The 15,290-nt window shown below is 43.6% G+C and overlaps 1 protein-coding gene across 10 annotated transcripts in view; it reads left to right on the forward strand.

The window, feature by feature from the left end:
* Nucleotides 1-15,290, forward strand: part of RALYL (RALY RNA binding protein like) — a 641,697-nt gene that overhangs the window by 224,139 nt on the left and 402,268 nt on the right. For 3 of the 10 annotated variants that reach the window (XM_029063802.2, XM_029063798.2, XM_029063803.2), the window contains exons 2-3: nt 1,919-1,954; nt 2,738-2,825. The exons of 3 other annotated variants lie outside the window; for them this stretch is intronic. In XM_029063802.2, the coding sequence (XP_028919635.1) occupies nt 2,786-2,825 (40 nt within the window). In that variant the 5' untranslated portion in view covers nt 1,919-1,954; nt 2,738-2,785. Of the gene's footprint in view, nt 1-1,918; nt 1,955-2,737; nt 2,826-11,408; nt 11,433-15,290 lie in introns of those variants that run through there. 4 more of the 10 variants (XM_029063800.2, XM_029063799.2, XM_029063805.2 and 1 more) reach the window with 3 other exon arrangements.

Consider the following 15,290-nt stretch of genomic DNA (forward strand, 5'->3'; position numbering starts at 1 on the left):
TTCTAGAGCCAAATGCAGTGTGGCCTAGTGGATAGAGTGCAGGCATGGGAGTCAGAAGGACCTGGGTTCTAATCCCTGCTCCACCACTTGTCTGCTTTGTGACCTTGGGCAAGCCACTTCACTGCTCTGCCTCAGTTACTTCATTTGTAAAATGGGGATTACGATTGTGAGCCCCTTGTGGGGCAGGGACTGTGTCCACTCTGACTATCTTGTATGTATCCCAGCACATAGAACAGTGCCGGGGTACAGCATAAGTGTTTAACAAATACCATAAATAAATGCCATGATTTGGGGAGTCTGGAGAGTAAATATAACGTTGTGCCTTTGGAGTTTGGGCCGTGAGGTGTTTTCCTTCACAGGGGGTCCAGAGACCGCAGAAAACCCTGTCCAAGAATCCCTACCCATGGCTCCTTCCCTGGGCTATACTTAGCAGCACTCCCCTTTGAATCCATCAGTGAATCAATTCTTGGTTCTGTTGTGCTCTCCCAAATGCTTAGTACAGTGCTCAGTGCTCAAACCATTGATTGAATTGATTAATTAATGGCATTTATTGAGTGCTTACTGTATGCAGAACACTGTCCTAGGTGCTTGGGAGAATTCAGTACAGTTGGTAGGCTTGTTGTGGGCAGGGAATATGCCTGATTACTGTTATATTGTACTCTCCTAAGCGTGTAGTGCAGTACTGTGCACACATTAAGTGCTAAGTATGATTGAATCAATGAATTGGAAACAATCCCTGTCCTCAGCAGTTTACAATCTATTGGGTTTGAATCCTTCTTGGGAAACCTGAATTAAATCCCAAAATACTCAAATTTGGAGGGAGGTGATTTTTCTCAGATTTGTTCCTATTGCAGCATTTTGCATTTGAGATAACCACCATTAGATTGCTTTGTGAGGCAAGGGCTAGATGGCCTATAAACTATGGCACTTGGCTATTAGGCTTGATGTCTCAATCAGGAGCGGGTCCTCAGAGCAAAATGGCAGGAGTTCAAAGTGATCAGCACCCCACCCCCACCCCTTTTGCCTCGCTATGTACAGTTCTTTCTTTGTACCCTTGGGAATAACCAGGTCCTTACAGGTAGTTTGGTAGGCTTCACAGACATACCAGTGATGGTAAAAAATCAAAGCTCATTTTGGGCAGGGAATGTGTTTACCAACTTTATTGCCTTCTACTCTCCCAAGCACTTAGAATAGTGCTCTGTACACAATAAGTGCTCAATAACTGCCACTGCTAAATTGCTTTTCAGTTTGGGGCAACACCATTCCTTTGCGTGGAACAACAAAAGGATTTCCTTAACAGAGAACTTTTTAGTGGCTTGTGTGGAAGCTATTTCTTTTGCAAGACATGGTATTTTGTTTGTTAGCCAAAATTGTAAGTGCATTATATAGGTGTCCATTTCAGGCACCGACTCCCAACTCGCTATTTTCTTTCCTCCATATGAAAAAAGGATAAATGATTGCATTTTCACAAAGCTAAATAGTGAATGGCATTTTTGTCCATCATTGTAATTTGCCTTAAGAAGTGTAAGTCTTCTAATCCAATAGAATAAATTCCTGTTTTTCACCGACATCTTCTGGCTTCAGTGTGATGGTTTTCAAAGCTCTACAAGTCATTATCTACATTCTCCTTCAAAGCAGTTACTGAAATGGAAAGCATTTACTTGGGGAAGTCTGACTCTAATTGTGTTAAATCATTTAAATTGAATGACTCAATGTGCATATTGGAAGGGACCAAGGGGCCTCGGAACTCACTGCCTTTCCAGACTCCCCTATTCCCTCCACTTCCTAAAATGAAATCCAGGTACCACCTTTGCTTGTAAAGATCACAGCGAAGATCACTTACATCCTATTTGTAATTGTTCTTTTCTTTGTAGTTGTTCATAAAATCCCTTTCTTTTTTCCATCTTGCTTCCTCCAGCCTCTGCCCTCTTCAGCCTGCCTTAGATTCAGCTGGGTGAGTCATCCTAGAGACTGATTCAGAGCTGTTCGCCTCGTTCTGAAGGCTTCCAAAGGCTCCTCATGTTTCTTGCATGAAAATGTCACTCCTGCAGAAAACTGGCAAACTCTCCATCCGCTCTAGCCCTCTTACCTAGCTGCTTTTTCTCCCAGTACACCCTGGTCTGTGCGCTTCATTTCTCCTAGGCTAACTTCCTAATAGCTGCTTGCTTTCAATGCTCCATCCTGTGATCCATTGCTCCTGCCTTTCCCCTCCTGGAACTCTTCAGTTCTACAAAACCATGTTCCTCACCTCCTTCAAAAGCCTACTAAAAAAGCCAGCACCTCAAGGAAGCATTCCGTGATTAACCGCATCCACTTCCAGATCACGCTCTCCCCCCAGTCACTACTGAATCATACTTTATGTATTAATTTGTTATTGGTTCACTGATTTGACAGTAATCCAGTTTGATCATTATTGGCACCTTTGCTCATGTTCTTTTACCTGTTGTACATTTGTTCATTTAGATGTGGTGGGTTTTCCCATTAGATTGTAAGCTCCTTAGGGGCAGGAATTACGTTTTAAATCTCCTCAGGGTGACCCCAAAGCACTTATCCCAGTGCTCTGCACACCACAGGGGCTCAATCAATCTCTCTGCTCTGTTGCTGCACCTGCTGATGATTTACAAACTGATGATGATATGGACATTGATGTTGATGTAGATGTTGATGATATAGATATTGTTATAGGATATCTCATGGGTACAGGGCTGCTGCATTCTATTTTCTTTTTTTTTTTTAGAGAAGCACATTGAAGCATTTGTTTTGAAAAACAAACTTGGATTTTAAAATGACAACATGGACTTCCCAAACGTATAAGAAAAAAAAAGGTAGGTTGATTTGGGAGCCTACCAACGCTGATAGGGTCCCTTAAAGTTTACTGCTTCAAGAAAGTATCTGGATAATATCATAATGTAGTTATGCAGAATCTCTTTCACATGAGCAGTTTCTGCGATATCAGTCTTATTCTTCATTTGGTCTTAGTCCACAGAGAAACAATCAAAGAGCAAAACAGCATATCCAAGTAGGGCACCCAGTAAATCCTGGCCCTACGTGAAGCCAGACTGCCTTACTGGAATTAATTGTAAACAGGTACCCCTAAGGCCCTGGAGCTTCTCACAGTTGGCTGTTTGCTGTCAAATTATTGGAGGCAGGAAAAATAATTTTGGCCTTTGGGCTAATTTGGGGGTGTGAAATTCTGATCAAGAAGATGAAAGGGAAAAGATTACCATCATAGTAGCTTGTTGGGGATGTCAGTATCTTGAAAAATACAATAAAACCTTGTCTATGGACAGTTAGTTACGCTCCTGCAAACGGCACAACTGAAAAACTGATTGGGGTAATTGGAGCAATGGGAAACATAAGGTTAAGTTTCCACAGCAATGGGAACTGAACAAGACTACATTGTGTGGAACTAACACTGTGTGGAACTAATTTTGTGCAGGGGAATGGGTTTTGAAAGGGGCTAATAATGTGTAGGGGAAGGAATGCTGTAGGGAGTTAGTGATGGGCAGTTTTTAATGGTCAATAAGAGAAATATGATGCTGCGAACCATGAAATTGGTCACAGTAGGGACAACCACAAAATGGTCACCCTGCAAAAGAGAATACAGCAAGTGACGCTATTTTACAATATACTGAGACTGGCCTATACACCTGAGTTTAACTTTTTGTTTTTTTTTTTTTGACCAAAAAGCCTGTCTGGGAGAGGAGATCAGCAGTCCTCCTTATTTTACTAATAGGCCACATCTTTATTAGCCCATTTTTGTGATCAGATTTGATTTATAACCCACTAGGATCACCACGATTTTCATAATGGTGGGATAATGTTCAGAATCTTTCACTGAAATAAGGTGCTAACTGAGGCATGGTTCCTGTATCTCTTGTGACTCTCATTTCAGGGATAAGATTCAGCATTTTGATCTGTCTACTCAGAAATTTGTGCCAGGGAATCAGTTAATGGGCCATAGTTTCTGGATCTAGTTCACTTCAACACTCAAATTTAAGAAAAGAAAGAATACAGTCACGCCTGCCAAACCCTCTGCAGGGTTTCTCATAAGCAAAGTGCATACCACTGCTTTCTTAGGCATATACATTCTTGATACGGCATTTGGTTGTGTTTATACCATGGATGCAAGGACCTCCAAGGCCAGTCTGAAAAATTTCTTTCCAGCATCTAATTTCAAAAACTCCTGGGCTCACAGACACATTCACATATTCCAAATTTTTTATCAAACCATCTCAGACATTTCACTGCACCTTGTTGAACTGGATGTAGCCAGAGAGAGGAATTTCTGTGTTCTAACTTTCATTTTCCCATCTGATTAACATTCCTCCTGACCCAACTTCCCTTTCTCATTGAAGGGCAAAGCTTTTGGGTCTGTACCCCATCCTCATTGGAATGGAGTATTGGTAGATTTATTTTTCAGTGTCAGTTATCTCAGGAGTAGATGTCTATCATTTGAACTGTGAATCATTTAAATAATCTCCCATCCACATATGTCATCCTTCATTTTATTTTATGTGTAAGTCTATCCTTACATTATCTCCTTAGTATAGGTCAGGGTTAAGAACTATTTATGATTTCAAAGAAAAGCTCTTAATCATTCTATCAGAAGGCCAATCTTTTGGAAAAATGAAAAGCATAGTGGAAGAGGAGTGTCTGAATATCTTTATTCCATCTTATTACGTACAATTCCCAGTCAGTGTTGAACAGCTGAAAGCAAATCAGTGGGAGGGTATGCAGTTGCCCCATTTAAAAATTGAGATAGGAATTAGCCTGGTGGGAACTATGTAAGAGGAGAAGAAAAATGCAGTGGCAGCCTGTTTATTCATTTAAGTTTTGAGACAGTCCAAACCCTGAGATTAAGCCCAGAGTTGAGTATTATAGAGTGCCACAAGTTTCAACAGAAAAAAAAAAAGTTGGTGTGTGTTTAGGGAGGTGGTGAATGGAGAAGGAAGACCAGGACCGGGGAGAGGTGTATTTCATGGATTAAACTACTGATTAATAAATCAGGCCCTGTATTGCTGTCTCTCTGGCAGGGTTACCAACTGCAGAGTTAGCTTTTTACAAATGGTATAGAGAACATGAACTGCTTGTCAAGCTTTCTTAGTGGCACAATTTTACATAGTGTATTGGTGGTAATTGAGCATCAGCAGGCACCCAGAACCCAGGGGTAGACCTCTGCAGAGCCTGCAAATCTAAGTACCTGGGGAGGAAGGGTCACTGCAGGGAAGTAGAAAACCCACTTTCTCTCTTCCCATCATCCTTGCCTCTTCCTGTCACAGAGCTCTGAAGTAACAGCCTCCTGGCTGCTCTCCACAAGCTTAATGATCAGGGGATGAGAGAAAAGTTCCTAAGGAGGAGAGGGGGAAGAGGGAAGCAAGGGGGAGATGTCAATGGAGAAAAGAGGGAGTAGGATGGGAAGAGAGGACAGGGGAGGGAAGGGAAGGGGAAAAGAGAAGGGGAAAAGAAAAAGGACAGAGGAGAGAATGGTGGAGAGGAGAACTCGAAGGAAGGATCGTCTCCATAAAGTCCGTAGAAACATTTCAATGTTTTTAAATTTGGCAGGGACAAGAAGGAATTTATTTGCTCTGAATTGCAGTGGAGCAGCTATGCCTCTTGGGCAGAAGGTCTGATCCGCAGGACATATAGGATGGCCACATTTGCTGAGTTAGACAAAAATTCATTCATTCAGTTGTATTTAATGAGTGCTTATTCTGTGCAGAGCACTGTACTAAGCACTTGGAAAGTACAGTACAGCAAATAAAGAGAGACAATGTCCACAACGATGCGATTTTAGTTGGGCTTTGGAGATGGGTAGAGTTGTGGTTCCCCTCTCAGGGTCGTAGTTGGAGAGTTTCCAGTACTCTACCAGTCTCGGCTACGGGAGGGAGAGTCACGAGAGGCATACCCATTCCATTCCTAACTTGGGCAGTGGCTAGTGTGTGGTAGGTAACCTGCTACAAGTCAAAACTCACCCATGCTGGGCAGCGGTGGCATGGGAGAGAGTCAAGAGTGGAGACTCAAGTTTTTCTGTGCGGAAGGAGGCAATGGTAAACCACTTCTGTATTTTTACCAAGAAAACTCTATGAATCCACTACTAGAACAATTGCACATGTAGAGCGGGGCTTTCTGGGAGAGATGTGTCTGTGTTTTAGCTGTGGGTCAGAAATGACTTGAAGGCATAAGACAAGACAAGAGTTGTGGTCTGCTGGATATGAAGGAAGAGGGAGTCCCAGGCTGATAGAGTATATGAGCAAGGGATCAATAGTATCATGTTTCTTGTGGGTAGGCAGTAATATTTGATAATGTTGGCCACAAGATATTTTCTACAGGGCTAGATCCCATATGGGTTTGGACACTTTCACTAAGTTTTTAGGTTGACCTAAAATTCAAAGCTATGTTAACAAGATTTTGTAGTGTAGTTTCTTCAAAGGCTCAGTGGGAAGAGCCTGGGCTTCGGAGTCAGGGGTCATGGGTTTGACTCCCGGCTCTGCCACTTGTCAGCTGTGTGACTGTGGGCAAGTCACTTCACTTCTCTGTGCCTTAGTTACCTCATCTGTAAAATGGGGATTAACTGTGAGCCTCACGTGGGACAACCTGATTACTCTGTATCCACCCCAGTGCTCAGAACAGTGCTCTGCACATAGTAAGCGCTTAACAAATACCAACATTATTATTCCACTGTATTTCTTTTGTCTCTAATACTGGAAAGTGTGCTGCAGAGGAAGCTGAATCAATCAATCAGTCAGTTGCATTTATTGATTGCTTACACTGTGCAGAGGATTGTACTAAGCACTTGGAAGAGTACAGCATAATACCCTTGGTACACCTGTTCTCTGTCCACAAGGACCTTACAAATCTAGAGAATTGGGTAGTAGATATAAATTCTGTGTCAGTGAAAATTTTAGGACTTCCTCTGTGAAGATAAGTACATGTTCTCATAAGAAGGTCTATGGGTTCTCATCCCGGCTCTACCACGTGCCTGCTGTGTGACCTTGGGCCAGTCACTTCACTTCTCTGTTCTTCAGTTTCCTCATCTATAAAATGGGTATTAAGACTGTGAGCCCCCCTGGGACAGGGACTGTGGCTAACTTGATTTTCCTGTATTCCTCCCAGTGCTTAGTACAGTGCTTGGAACATAGTAAGTGCTTAACAAATATCACAATTATCATTTCTTAGATTTATCATAAACTCAGAGCAGCATTTCATTCATTCATTCATTCAATAGTATTTATTGAGTGCTTACTATGTGCAGAGCACTGTACTAAGCACTTGTACTTGAAATGTACAATTCAGCAACAGATAGAGATAATCCCTGTCCAGTGATGGGCTCACAGTCTAAACGGGGGAGACAGACAGCAAAGCAAAACAGAACAAAACAAAAACAAGACATCATCAAGACAAATAGAATCAAGGAGATATACACCTTACTAACAAAATAAATAAGGTAATAAATAATATATACAAATGAGCACAGTGCTGAGGGGAGGGGAAGGGGAAGAGCAGAGGATGGGGGGAGGGCAGTGGAGGGGGAGCAGAGGGAAAGGGGGAGTTCAGTCTGGGAAGGCCTCCTGGAGGAGGTGAGTGCTCAGTAGGGCTTTGAAGAGGGGACGAGAGTTAGTTTGGTGGATGTGAGGAGGGAGGGCATTCCAGGACAGTGGCAGGACGTGGGCCGGAGGTCAACGGCGGGATAGGCATGAATGGGGGACAGTGAGGAGGTGAGCGGCAGAAGAGCGGAGTGTACAGGGAGGTGAGGTAGGAGGGGGCAAGGTGATGGAGAGCTTTGAAGCCAAGAGTGAGGAGTTTTTGTTTCATGTGAAGGTTGATAGGCAACCAGTGGAGGTTTTTGAGGAGGGGAGTGACATGCTCAGAGCATTTCTATAGGAAGATGATCCGGGCAGCAGAATGAAGAATAGACTGGAGTGGGGAGAGACAGGAGGAAGGGAGATCAGAGAGGAGGCTGACACAATAATCCAGTCGGGATATTATGAGAGTTTGTACCAGCACGATAGCAGTTTGAATGGAGAGGAAAGGGCGGATCTTGGCGATATTGTGAAGTTGAGAAGGTGATATTGTGTTGGAGATGGATTGGAAGTATGGGGTGAATGAGAGAGCTGAGTAAAGGACAACACCAAGGTTGGGGGCTTGTGAGACTGGAAGGATGGTCGTGCTGTCCACAGTGACAGGGAAGTCAGGGAGAGAGCAGGGTTTGGGAGGGAAGATGAGCTCAGTTTTAGACATGTTGAGATTTAGGTGGCAGGCAGACATCCAGGTGGAGACGTCCTGGACCCAGGAGGAGATATGAGCCTGGAGGGAGGAGGAGAGAACAGGGGAGGAGATGTAGATTTGGGTGTCATCTGTGTAAAGATGATAGTTGAAGCCGTGGGAGTGAATTGCCTAATGGCTAGAATACAGGCTTAGGAATCAGAAGGACATGGGTTCTAATCTCAGCTCTGACACTTGTCTGCTGTGTGATCTTGGGTAAGTCACTGCATTTCTCTTTGCCTGTTACCTCATCTGTAAAATGGGGATGAAGACTGTAATCCTCATATCAGACAGCGACTGTGTCCAGCCTGATTAGCTTGTATCTACCAGCACTTAGAACAGTGCTTGATACATAGTAAGTCCTTAACAAATACCACTGTTATTATTTCAGTGAAAATCTTTAATGCCATTGTGTTCATTCACTTCCAAAGTGCATAATGATGCACAAACTCAGAACTATAATTGTTCCAGAAAAGTGAATGTATTTCTAGACTGTGAGCCCATTGTTGGGTAGGGATTGTCTCTATTTGTTGCTGAATTGTACTTTCCAAGCACTTAGTACAGTGCTCTGCACACAATAAGCACTCAATAAATACGACTGAATGAATAAGTCTTTCCTCCCTGCTTGAAAATCAAAGGAGATGTGCCATGAGCTTCAAAAGGCAACAGATGTGACATGCATATTTTTTGCATATCTACTAAATGACGACATTTTGCATGCAACATAACTCCCCTTCCAATTGTTGCATTCCAAGTGTATTTACATGTATTACTATTGAATGAACATGTATAAACAAACATGCTTATGCATTATACATAGGTACCTATCTAGATGCTTAGATAATAATAATTGTTGTACTGGTCAACTGCTTACTATATTGCCAGGCACTGCACTGATCACTGATACAAGATAATCAGTTGATACAGTCTGCGTCCCACGTAGGGTTTACAATCTAACTATTAGGGAAAACAGAAATTTAATTGTCATTTTACAGATAAGGAAACTGAAGCACAGAGACGTTAAGTGACTTTCCCACACAGCAGGGAAGTGGCAGCATAGGGATTGGATTCCAAGTCCTCTGACTCACAGCCCATGCACTTTCCACTAGGCTGTGCTGCTTTGGGTTTATATGACTATAGAACATATAAATACTTCATAAAGGCGTAGGTATACACAGAGCACTGCAGGTGGAAATCCAGATATCAGGCCACCTTTTCCATCAGAAATTCATCCTTTTCTGTTCTAACTCTGCCCTCATGTCCATCCAGAAACATTATTTCTCCTTCCGTATTGACTCCCATGCCATGGCCCTTGCCAGTTGTTTCAGATGTTTAAGTTCCTCCTCAAGCCCCCTGCCCCTCCACCTCCCCATCTCTGTCCCCTAATGACTTGGCCATGTACTTTACTGAGAAACTTGAAGCCATCAAGCATTAACTCCCTAAAATCTCCCCTGTTAGTCTCCAACTCTCCCCCTCCTCCACCACCCTTTCTTAGTCTCCCAGTATTCCTGCAGTATATAATAATGTTGGTATTTGTTAAGCGCTTACTATGTGCAGAGCACTGTTCTAAGCACTGGGGTAGACACAGGGGAATCAGGTTGTCCCACGTGGGGCTCACAGTCTTAATCCCCATTTTACAGATGAGGGAACTGAGGCACAGAGAAGTTAAGTGACTTGCCCACAGTCACACAGCTGACAAGTGGCAGAGCTGGGATTCGAACTCATGAGCCCTGACTCCAAAGCCCGTGCTCTTTCCACTGCGCCACGCTGCTTCCCTACTCTCTCTTACTCTCAGAATCGACTTCCTCCACCTGCATTTCTTACCCCATCCCTTCCTTCCTTATTAAAACATTTACCCCCTCCCTTCTTTTCTCTTTGACTGCCATCTTCAATCATTCACTTTCCAATAGCTTCTTCCCCACTCCTTTCAAACATGCCCATCTCTCCCCTGACGTAAAAAAATCCTCCCGTGACCCCATGGCTCTGTACATTTATTGCCTCATCTTCCTACTTCCATTCTGCTCCTAACTCCTTGAGTGAGTTGTCTATATCTGCTGCCTCCCCATCCTTTTGTTCAATTTTCTCTTTGACTCCCTCTAATCTGGCTTCCGCCTCCTTCACCCCACAAAAAATCCCCTCTCAAAGGTCACCAGTGATCTAGCTCCTCCCAAATCCCATGTCCTCTACTTCATACTACTCCTCTTCGACCTCTCAGCTGCCCTCTACACTATAGACCACCCCCTTCCTCTTAGGGTAGGGTAAAACAAGGCCTATTGTTGGTCTAGCCTTGATATAAGAATCCAGGCTCTTGTTCAAACTGAGGTCAAGGGACTGAAAGAGCAATATGACAGCAATCACCTGGTGCCTTGGGACCTACATTTCTGAAAACTAAAAGTCAAATGCTGCGGACAGACCTGGATGGCATACTAACCTTAAGAAGGAAGTGGCTTTATTTGAGCAAATGCTTTACAGGGAGGTAACAAGGAGGCAAAGGAGAAAACAGCACTGGTCACTGGAAAAATAACCCATAACAACACAAGTAATAATCATTTTGCATAACCCAGTGTGCTCCCCCATAGACTCTTTCAGCGCCACTCTCATTCATAAGTGAACTTTACTATCCGTGGTGTCTTTGAATATTAAGGAAAATTATAACCTTGGGCAGCGCTCTGCCTCATATGCCAAATTGGGATTATAATCAATGAGTGGCATTTATTGAGCACATACTGTCTGCAGAGCACTGTCCTACACACTCAGAGTTGTGTCTATGTATGTAAGGTCCTTTGCAAAAATATTCATGATAGTTTGTGTGTAAATAAAAATCTGACTATTGAAGATACATTTGTATATCTGGAATCTAGTTTAACTATCCCATTTTTCCCCTCATTTTGCATTTAACTAACCTGTGACTTGGATCTGAATGTTTCATAAATACCTGAAGATACCATTACCTCAGGTATACTTCCCCAGTAAATCTGATGGGAAAACAGCCCTCACTAACTGCCTCATGGTTAGTAAATGCAGTATTAGAATCACCTGAAAATTAGAGTCAATTAGTAAAGTGGGTGGAACCCTTAAATGGGGGTGGGGGAGGACAGGACGCATTCTTTCTACTGCCACAGTAGTGCTGTTTGCTTTGCTAAATGGCTTCCTCTTTTTGCTGACTTGTGAGTATACAGTCTTAAAACTTTATGTTTAAGGAAGTTTGCTTGTATAGCTAGTGTAGTTTACATTTAGCACAAAGTTGTATATCTAGAGATATGTAGACATTTGAATCTGGTTTTGCTTTACTCTTTTTCTCTCTGCATAAAGTTCTGAGTATCAGGGGAATGCCCGGCTATTCTGTGAGCCTTTCTCAACTTCCCCCAACTCCCCAATAATTCTGACAGATCAACTCTCATTAAATAATTCATGGATAGTGGCTTTGAAATTGTGATCCAAGGCATCCTAGCAACACCTATTAAAAAAAGAAGCTCTTTTCCAGAGCTATCTCCAGAGTAAAGATGTGCAAAATGCTGTCTCCCAAATTGCAATAATAAAAGGACAGCTGTCTCAATAGGCAGAATTGTTCTTGAAGGAAGAGTGTAGGAGAAGACAGCCCTGTTGCAATGGAGAGATGGATGTTTTCCAAGTGATGTGTGATTGCAGACCATATCATCTAAGTAACTGCCTCAGAGACAGTTCAACTCCCTGGATTTTGTGGGGAGAAAGCTGTGAGATAAAGTCCCTCTCTTGTAAGATGGTGTAGTCACCAAAAAAAAGATGGAGACTTTGTAACATGGCAGCAGTGACTATTTTTTTTGTAAATCACAAGTGATTTTTATCTTTGTTTTGTAACTTTTATTTCTAGTTGGGGGGGGAAAGATTAATTCATTCAATGGTATTAAGAGCTTATTGTTTGCAGAACAATGTATTAAGTGCTTGGGAGTGTACAATACAACAATAAAGAGTGACAATCCCTGCCTCCAATGAGCTCATAGGCTAGAGAAGCAGCGTGGCTCAGTGGAAAGAGCCCAGGCTTGAAAGTCAGAGGTCATGGGTTTGAATCCCTGCTCTGCCATTTGTCAGCTGTGTGACTTTGGGCAAGTCACTTAACTTCTCTGTGCCTCAGTTACCTCATCTGTAAAATGGGGATGAAGACTGTGAGCCCTACGTGGGCCAACCTGATTACCCTGTATCTCACCAAGGGCTTAGAACAGTGCTCTGCACATAGTAAGCGCTTAACAAATACCAACATTATTATTATTATTAGAGGGGGAAAAGGATGATGGAGGTGGGGGAAGGCACAGAGAGCAGAGAAGGCTTAAGGGGATGTGAATTGAGAAGCCATAGAGAGGAGAGATAGGAGAAGCCTGGAAGTTGAAAGCTTGTGGGGCGGGAGGGAGGAAGTCCGAGAGACTCCAGGAATAAAGCATTTATTTGAGCCGTGTTTACTACGTGCCAGGTATTGTTCTAAGTGTAGGGTAGATACAGGATAATCAGGTTGGACATAGTTGCCCACATAGGGCTCACAGTCTTAATCCCCATTAATCAAATGAGAAACCTGGGGCCCAGAGGAGTTAAGTGACTTGCTCAAGGTGACACATAAGGCAAGTGGCAGAACCAAAATTAGAATTTAGATCTTCTGACTCCCAGGTCTATGCTCTTTCCAGTGGGCCTCTGCCACTAATGCTGTATGAGCAACACTATTTTTGTGTCCCACTGACCTGCCCCCACTGCTACAAGGCTCAGTAATGGAGGCCTGGTTTAAAAACCACTTCAAGACTATGTCTTAATAACCACTACTTCTGGGGAGAGCAGGCTGCAGTGGCTGAGGGGAGGGCAGCTTAGAGGAAGGAGGAAATGTGCTTCCCAGTGTCTCAACCTCACCAGATACATATTGATCAAAGAGAAACAGCATGGTGTAGTGGATAGAGCACAAGCCTGAGAGTCAGAAGGTCATGGGTTCTAACCCCTGCTCTGCCCCTTGTCTGATGTGACCTTAGACAAGTCACTTAACTTCTCTGTGCCTCAGTTAGCTCATATGTAAAATGGGGATTGAGGTTATGAGCCTCGCGTGGGACAAGGGACTGTGTCCAACCTGATTTGCTTGAATCCATTGCTCCACTTAATACAGGGTCTGGCACGTAGTAAGCACTTAAATAATGTCATTATTATCATTTAGTATAATACCCCCTAGACTGTAAGTTTGTTGTGGGCAGGGAATGTGTCTGTTATAGTGTAGTCCCCCAAGATTTTTGCACAGTACTCTGCGCACAATAAGTGATCAATAAATACGATTGACAAAAATGATTTGACTAAGTGCTTACTACTTTTTATGGTTGTTTAAGAGCTGACTTTGCTTTGGCACTGTACTAAGCAGTGGCGTTAATCAGGTGAAGTGACTTCTCCAAGGCCACGCAGCAGGTATGTGGTGGAGCTTGGATTAGAACTCAGATCATCTGACTCCAAGGCCTGGGCACCCATCTGGGTGGACTCTCAATTGCCCCCCTCATCCTGCCTGTCCAGATGGTGCTCCTCCCTCTTCTATTTGGTTTCTTTGAGCCTAATGATGGCTCTTGTTGAGCTGAGGATTGAAAAAGTCTGGTGCTTTGTCACATGAAGGGTGTGCTCAAGTCATGTATAGAATATTCATTCATTCAGTAGTATTTATTGAGCGCTTACTATGTGCAGAGCACTGTGCTAAGCACTTGGAATGTACAATTTGGCAACAGATAAAGACAATCCCTGCCCAGTGATGGGCTTACAGTCTATTCGGGGGAGACAGATGGACAAAAACGAGACAACATAATCACAATAAATAGAATCAAAGGGAGGTGTACATTAGCAAAATAAATAGGGTAATAAAAATATATATAAATGAGCACAGTGTTGAGGGGAGGGGGAAGGGAGGGGGGAGGAGCAGAGGGAAAGGGGGCTTAGCTGAGGGGAGGTGAAGGGGGGAAGGAGGAGGAAGCAGAGGGTGAAGGGGGAGCAGAGATGGAGCAGAGGGAACAGGGGAAACAGTCTGGGAAGACCTCTTGGAGGAGGTGAGCTTTCAGTAGGGCTTTGAAGAGGAAAGAGTTAGTTTGGCGGAGGTGAAGAGGGAGGGCATTCCAGGACAGTGCTAGTACGTGGGCCAGAGGTTCACGGCGGGATAGGCATGAACGGGTGATGGTGAGGAGGTGTGCGGCAGAGGAGCGGAGCCTGCGGGGTTGGCAGTAGAGACAAGGGAGGTGAGGTAGGAGGGGGCAAAGTGTTGGAGAGCCTTGAAGCCCAGAGTGAGGAGTTTTTGTTTGGTGCAGAGGTTGATAGGCAACCACTGGAGGTTTTTGAGGAGGGGAGTGACATGCCCAGAGTGTTTCTGCAGGAAGATAATCCGGGCAGCGGAATGAAGAATAGACTGGAGTGGGAAGAGAGAGGAGAATGGGAGATCAGAGAGGAGGCTGACACAGTAATCCAGCCGGGATATTATGAGAGCTTGTACAAGTACAATAGCCGTTTGGATGGAATATTACAATGCCCACCCAGTTTTTCTACAACAGAGTTATTGGAGAGCTCCATGCTAAGGAAAGCTTGCGTTATCATACTCTTTCTCACTCCTTTCCCACCTCTTCCCTTTGCCCTGGAACTCCCTCCCCCTTAATATCCAACAGTCTACCACTCTCCCCACCTTCAAAACCCTCCTAAAATCACATCCCCTAAAGACCTTTCCTGATTAATCCCTCATATCCCCCGTGATGATGATGATGGTGTTTGTTAAGGGCTTACTATGTGCCAAGCACTGTTCTAAGTGCTGGGGGGGATACAAGATAATCAGGTTCATTCAATAGTATTTATTGAGCGCTTACTATGTGCAGAGCACTGTACTAAGCACTTGGGATGAACAAGTCGGCAACAGATAGAGACAGTCCCTGCCCTTTGACGGGCTTACAGTCTAATCGGGGGAGATGGACAGACAAGAACAATGGCAATAAATAGAGTCAAGGGGAAGAACATCTCGAAAAAACAATGGCAACTAAATAGAATCAAGGCAATGTACAATT

Source organism: Ornithorhynchus anatinus, chromosome 4 (assembly GCF_004115215.2).
Source record: "Ornithorhynchus anatinus isolate Pmale09 chromosome 4, mOrnAna1.pri.v4, whole genome shotgun sequence".
NCBI classification, from domain to species: domain Eukaryota; kingdom Metazoa; phylum Chordata; class Mammalia; order Monotremata; family Ornithorhynchidae; genus Ornithorhynchus; species Ornithorhynchus anatinus.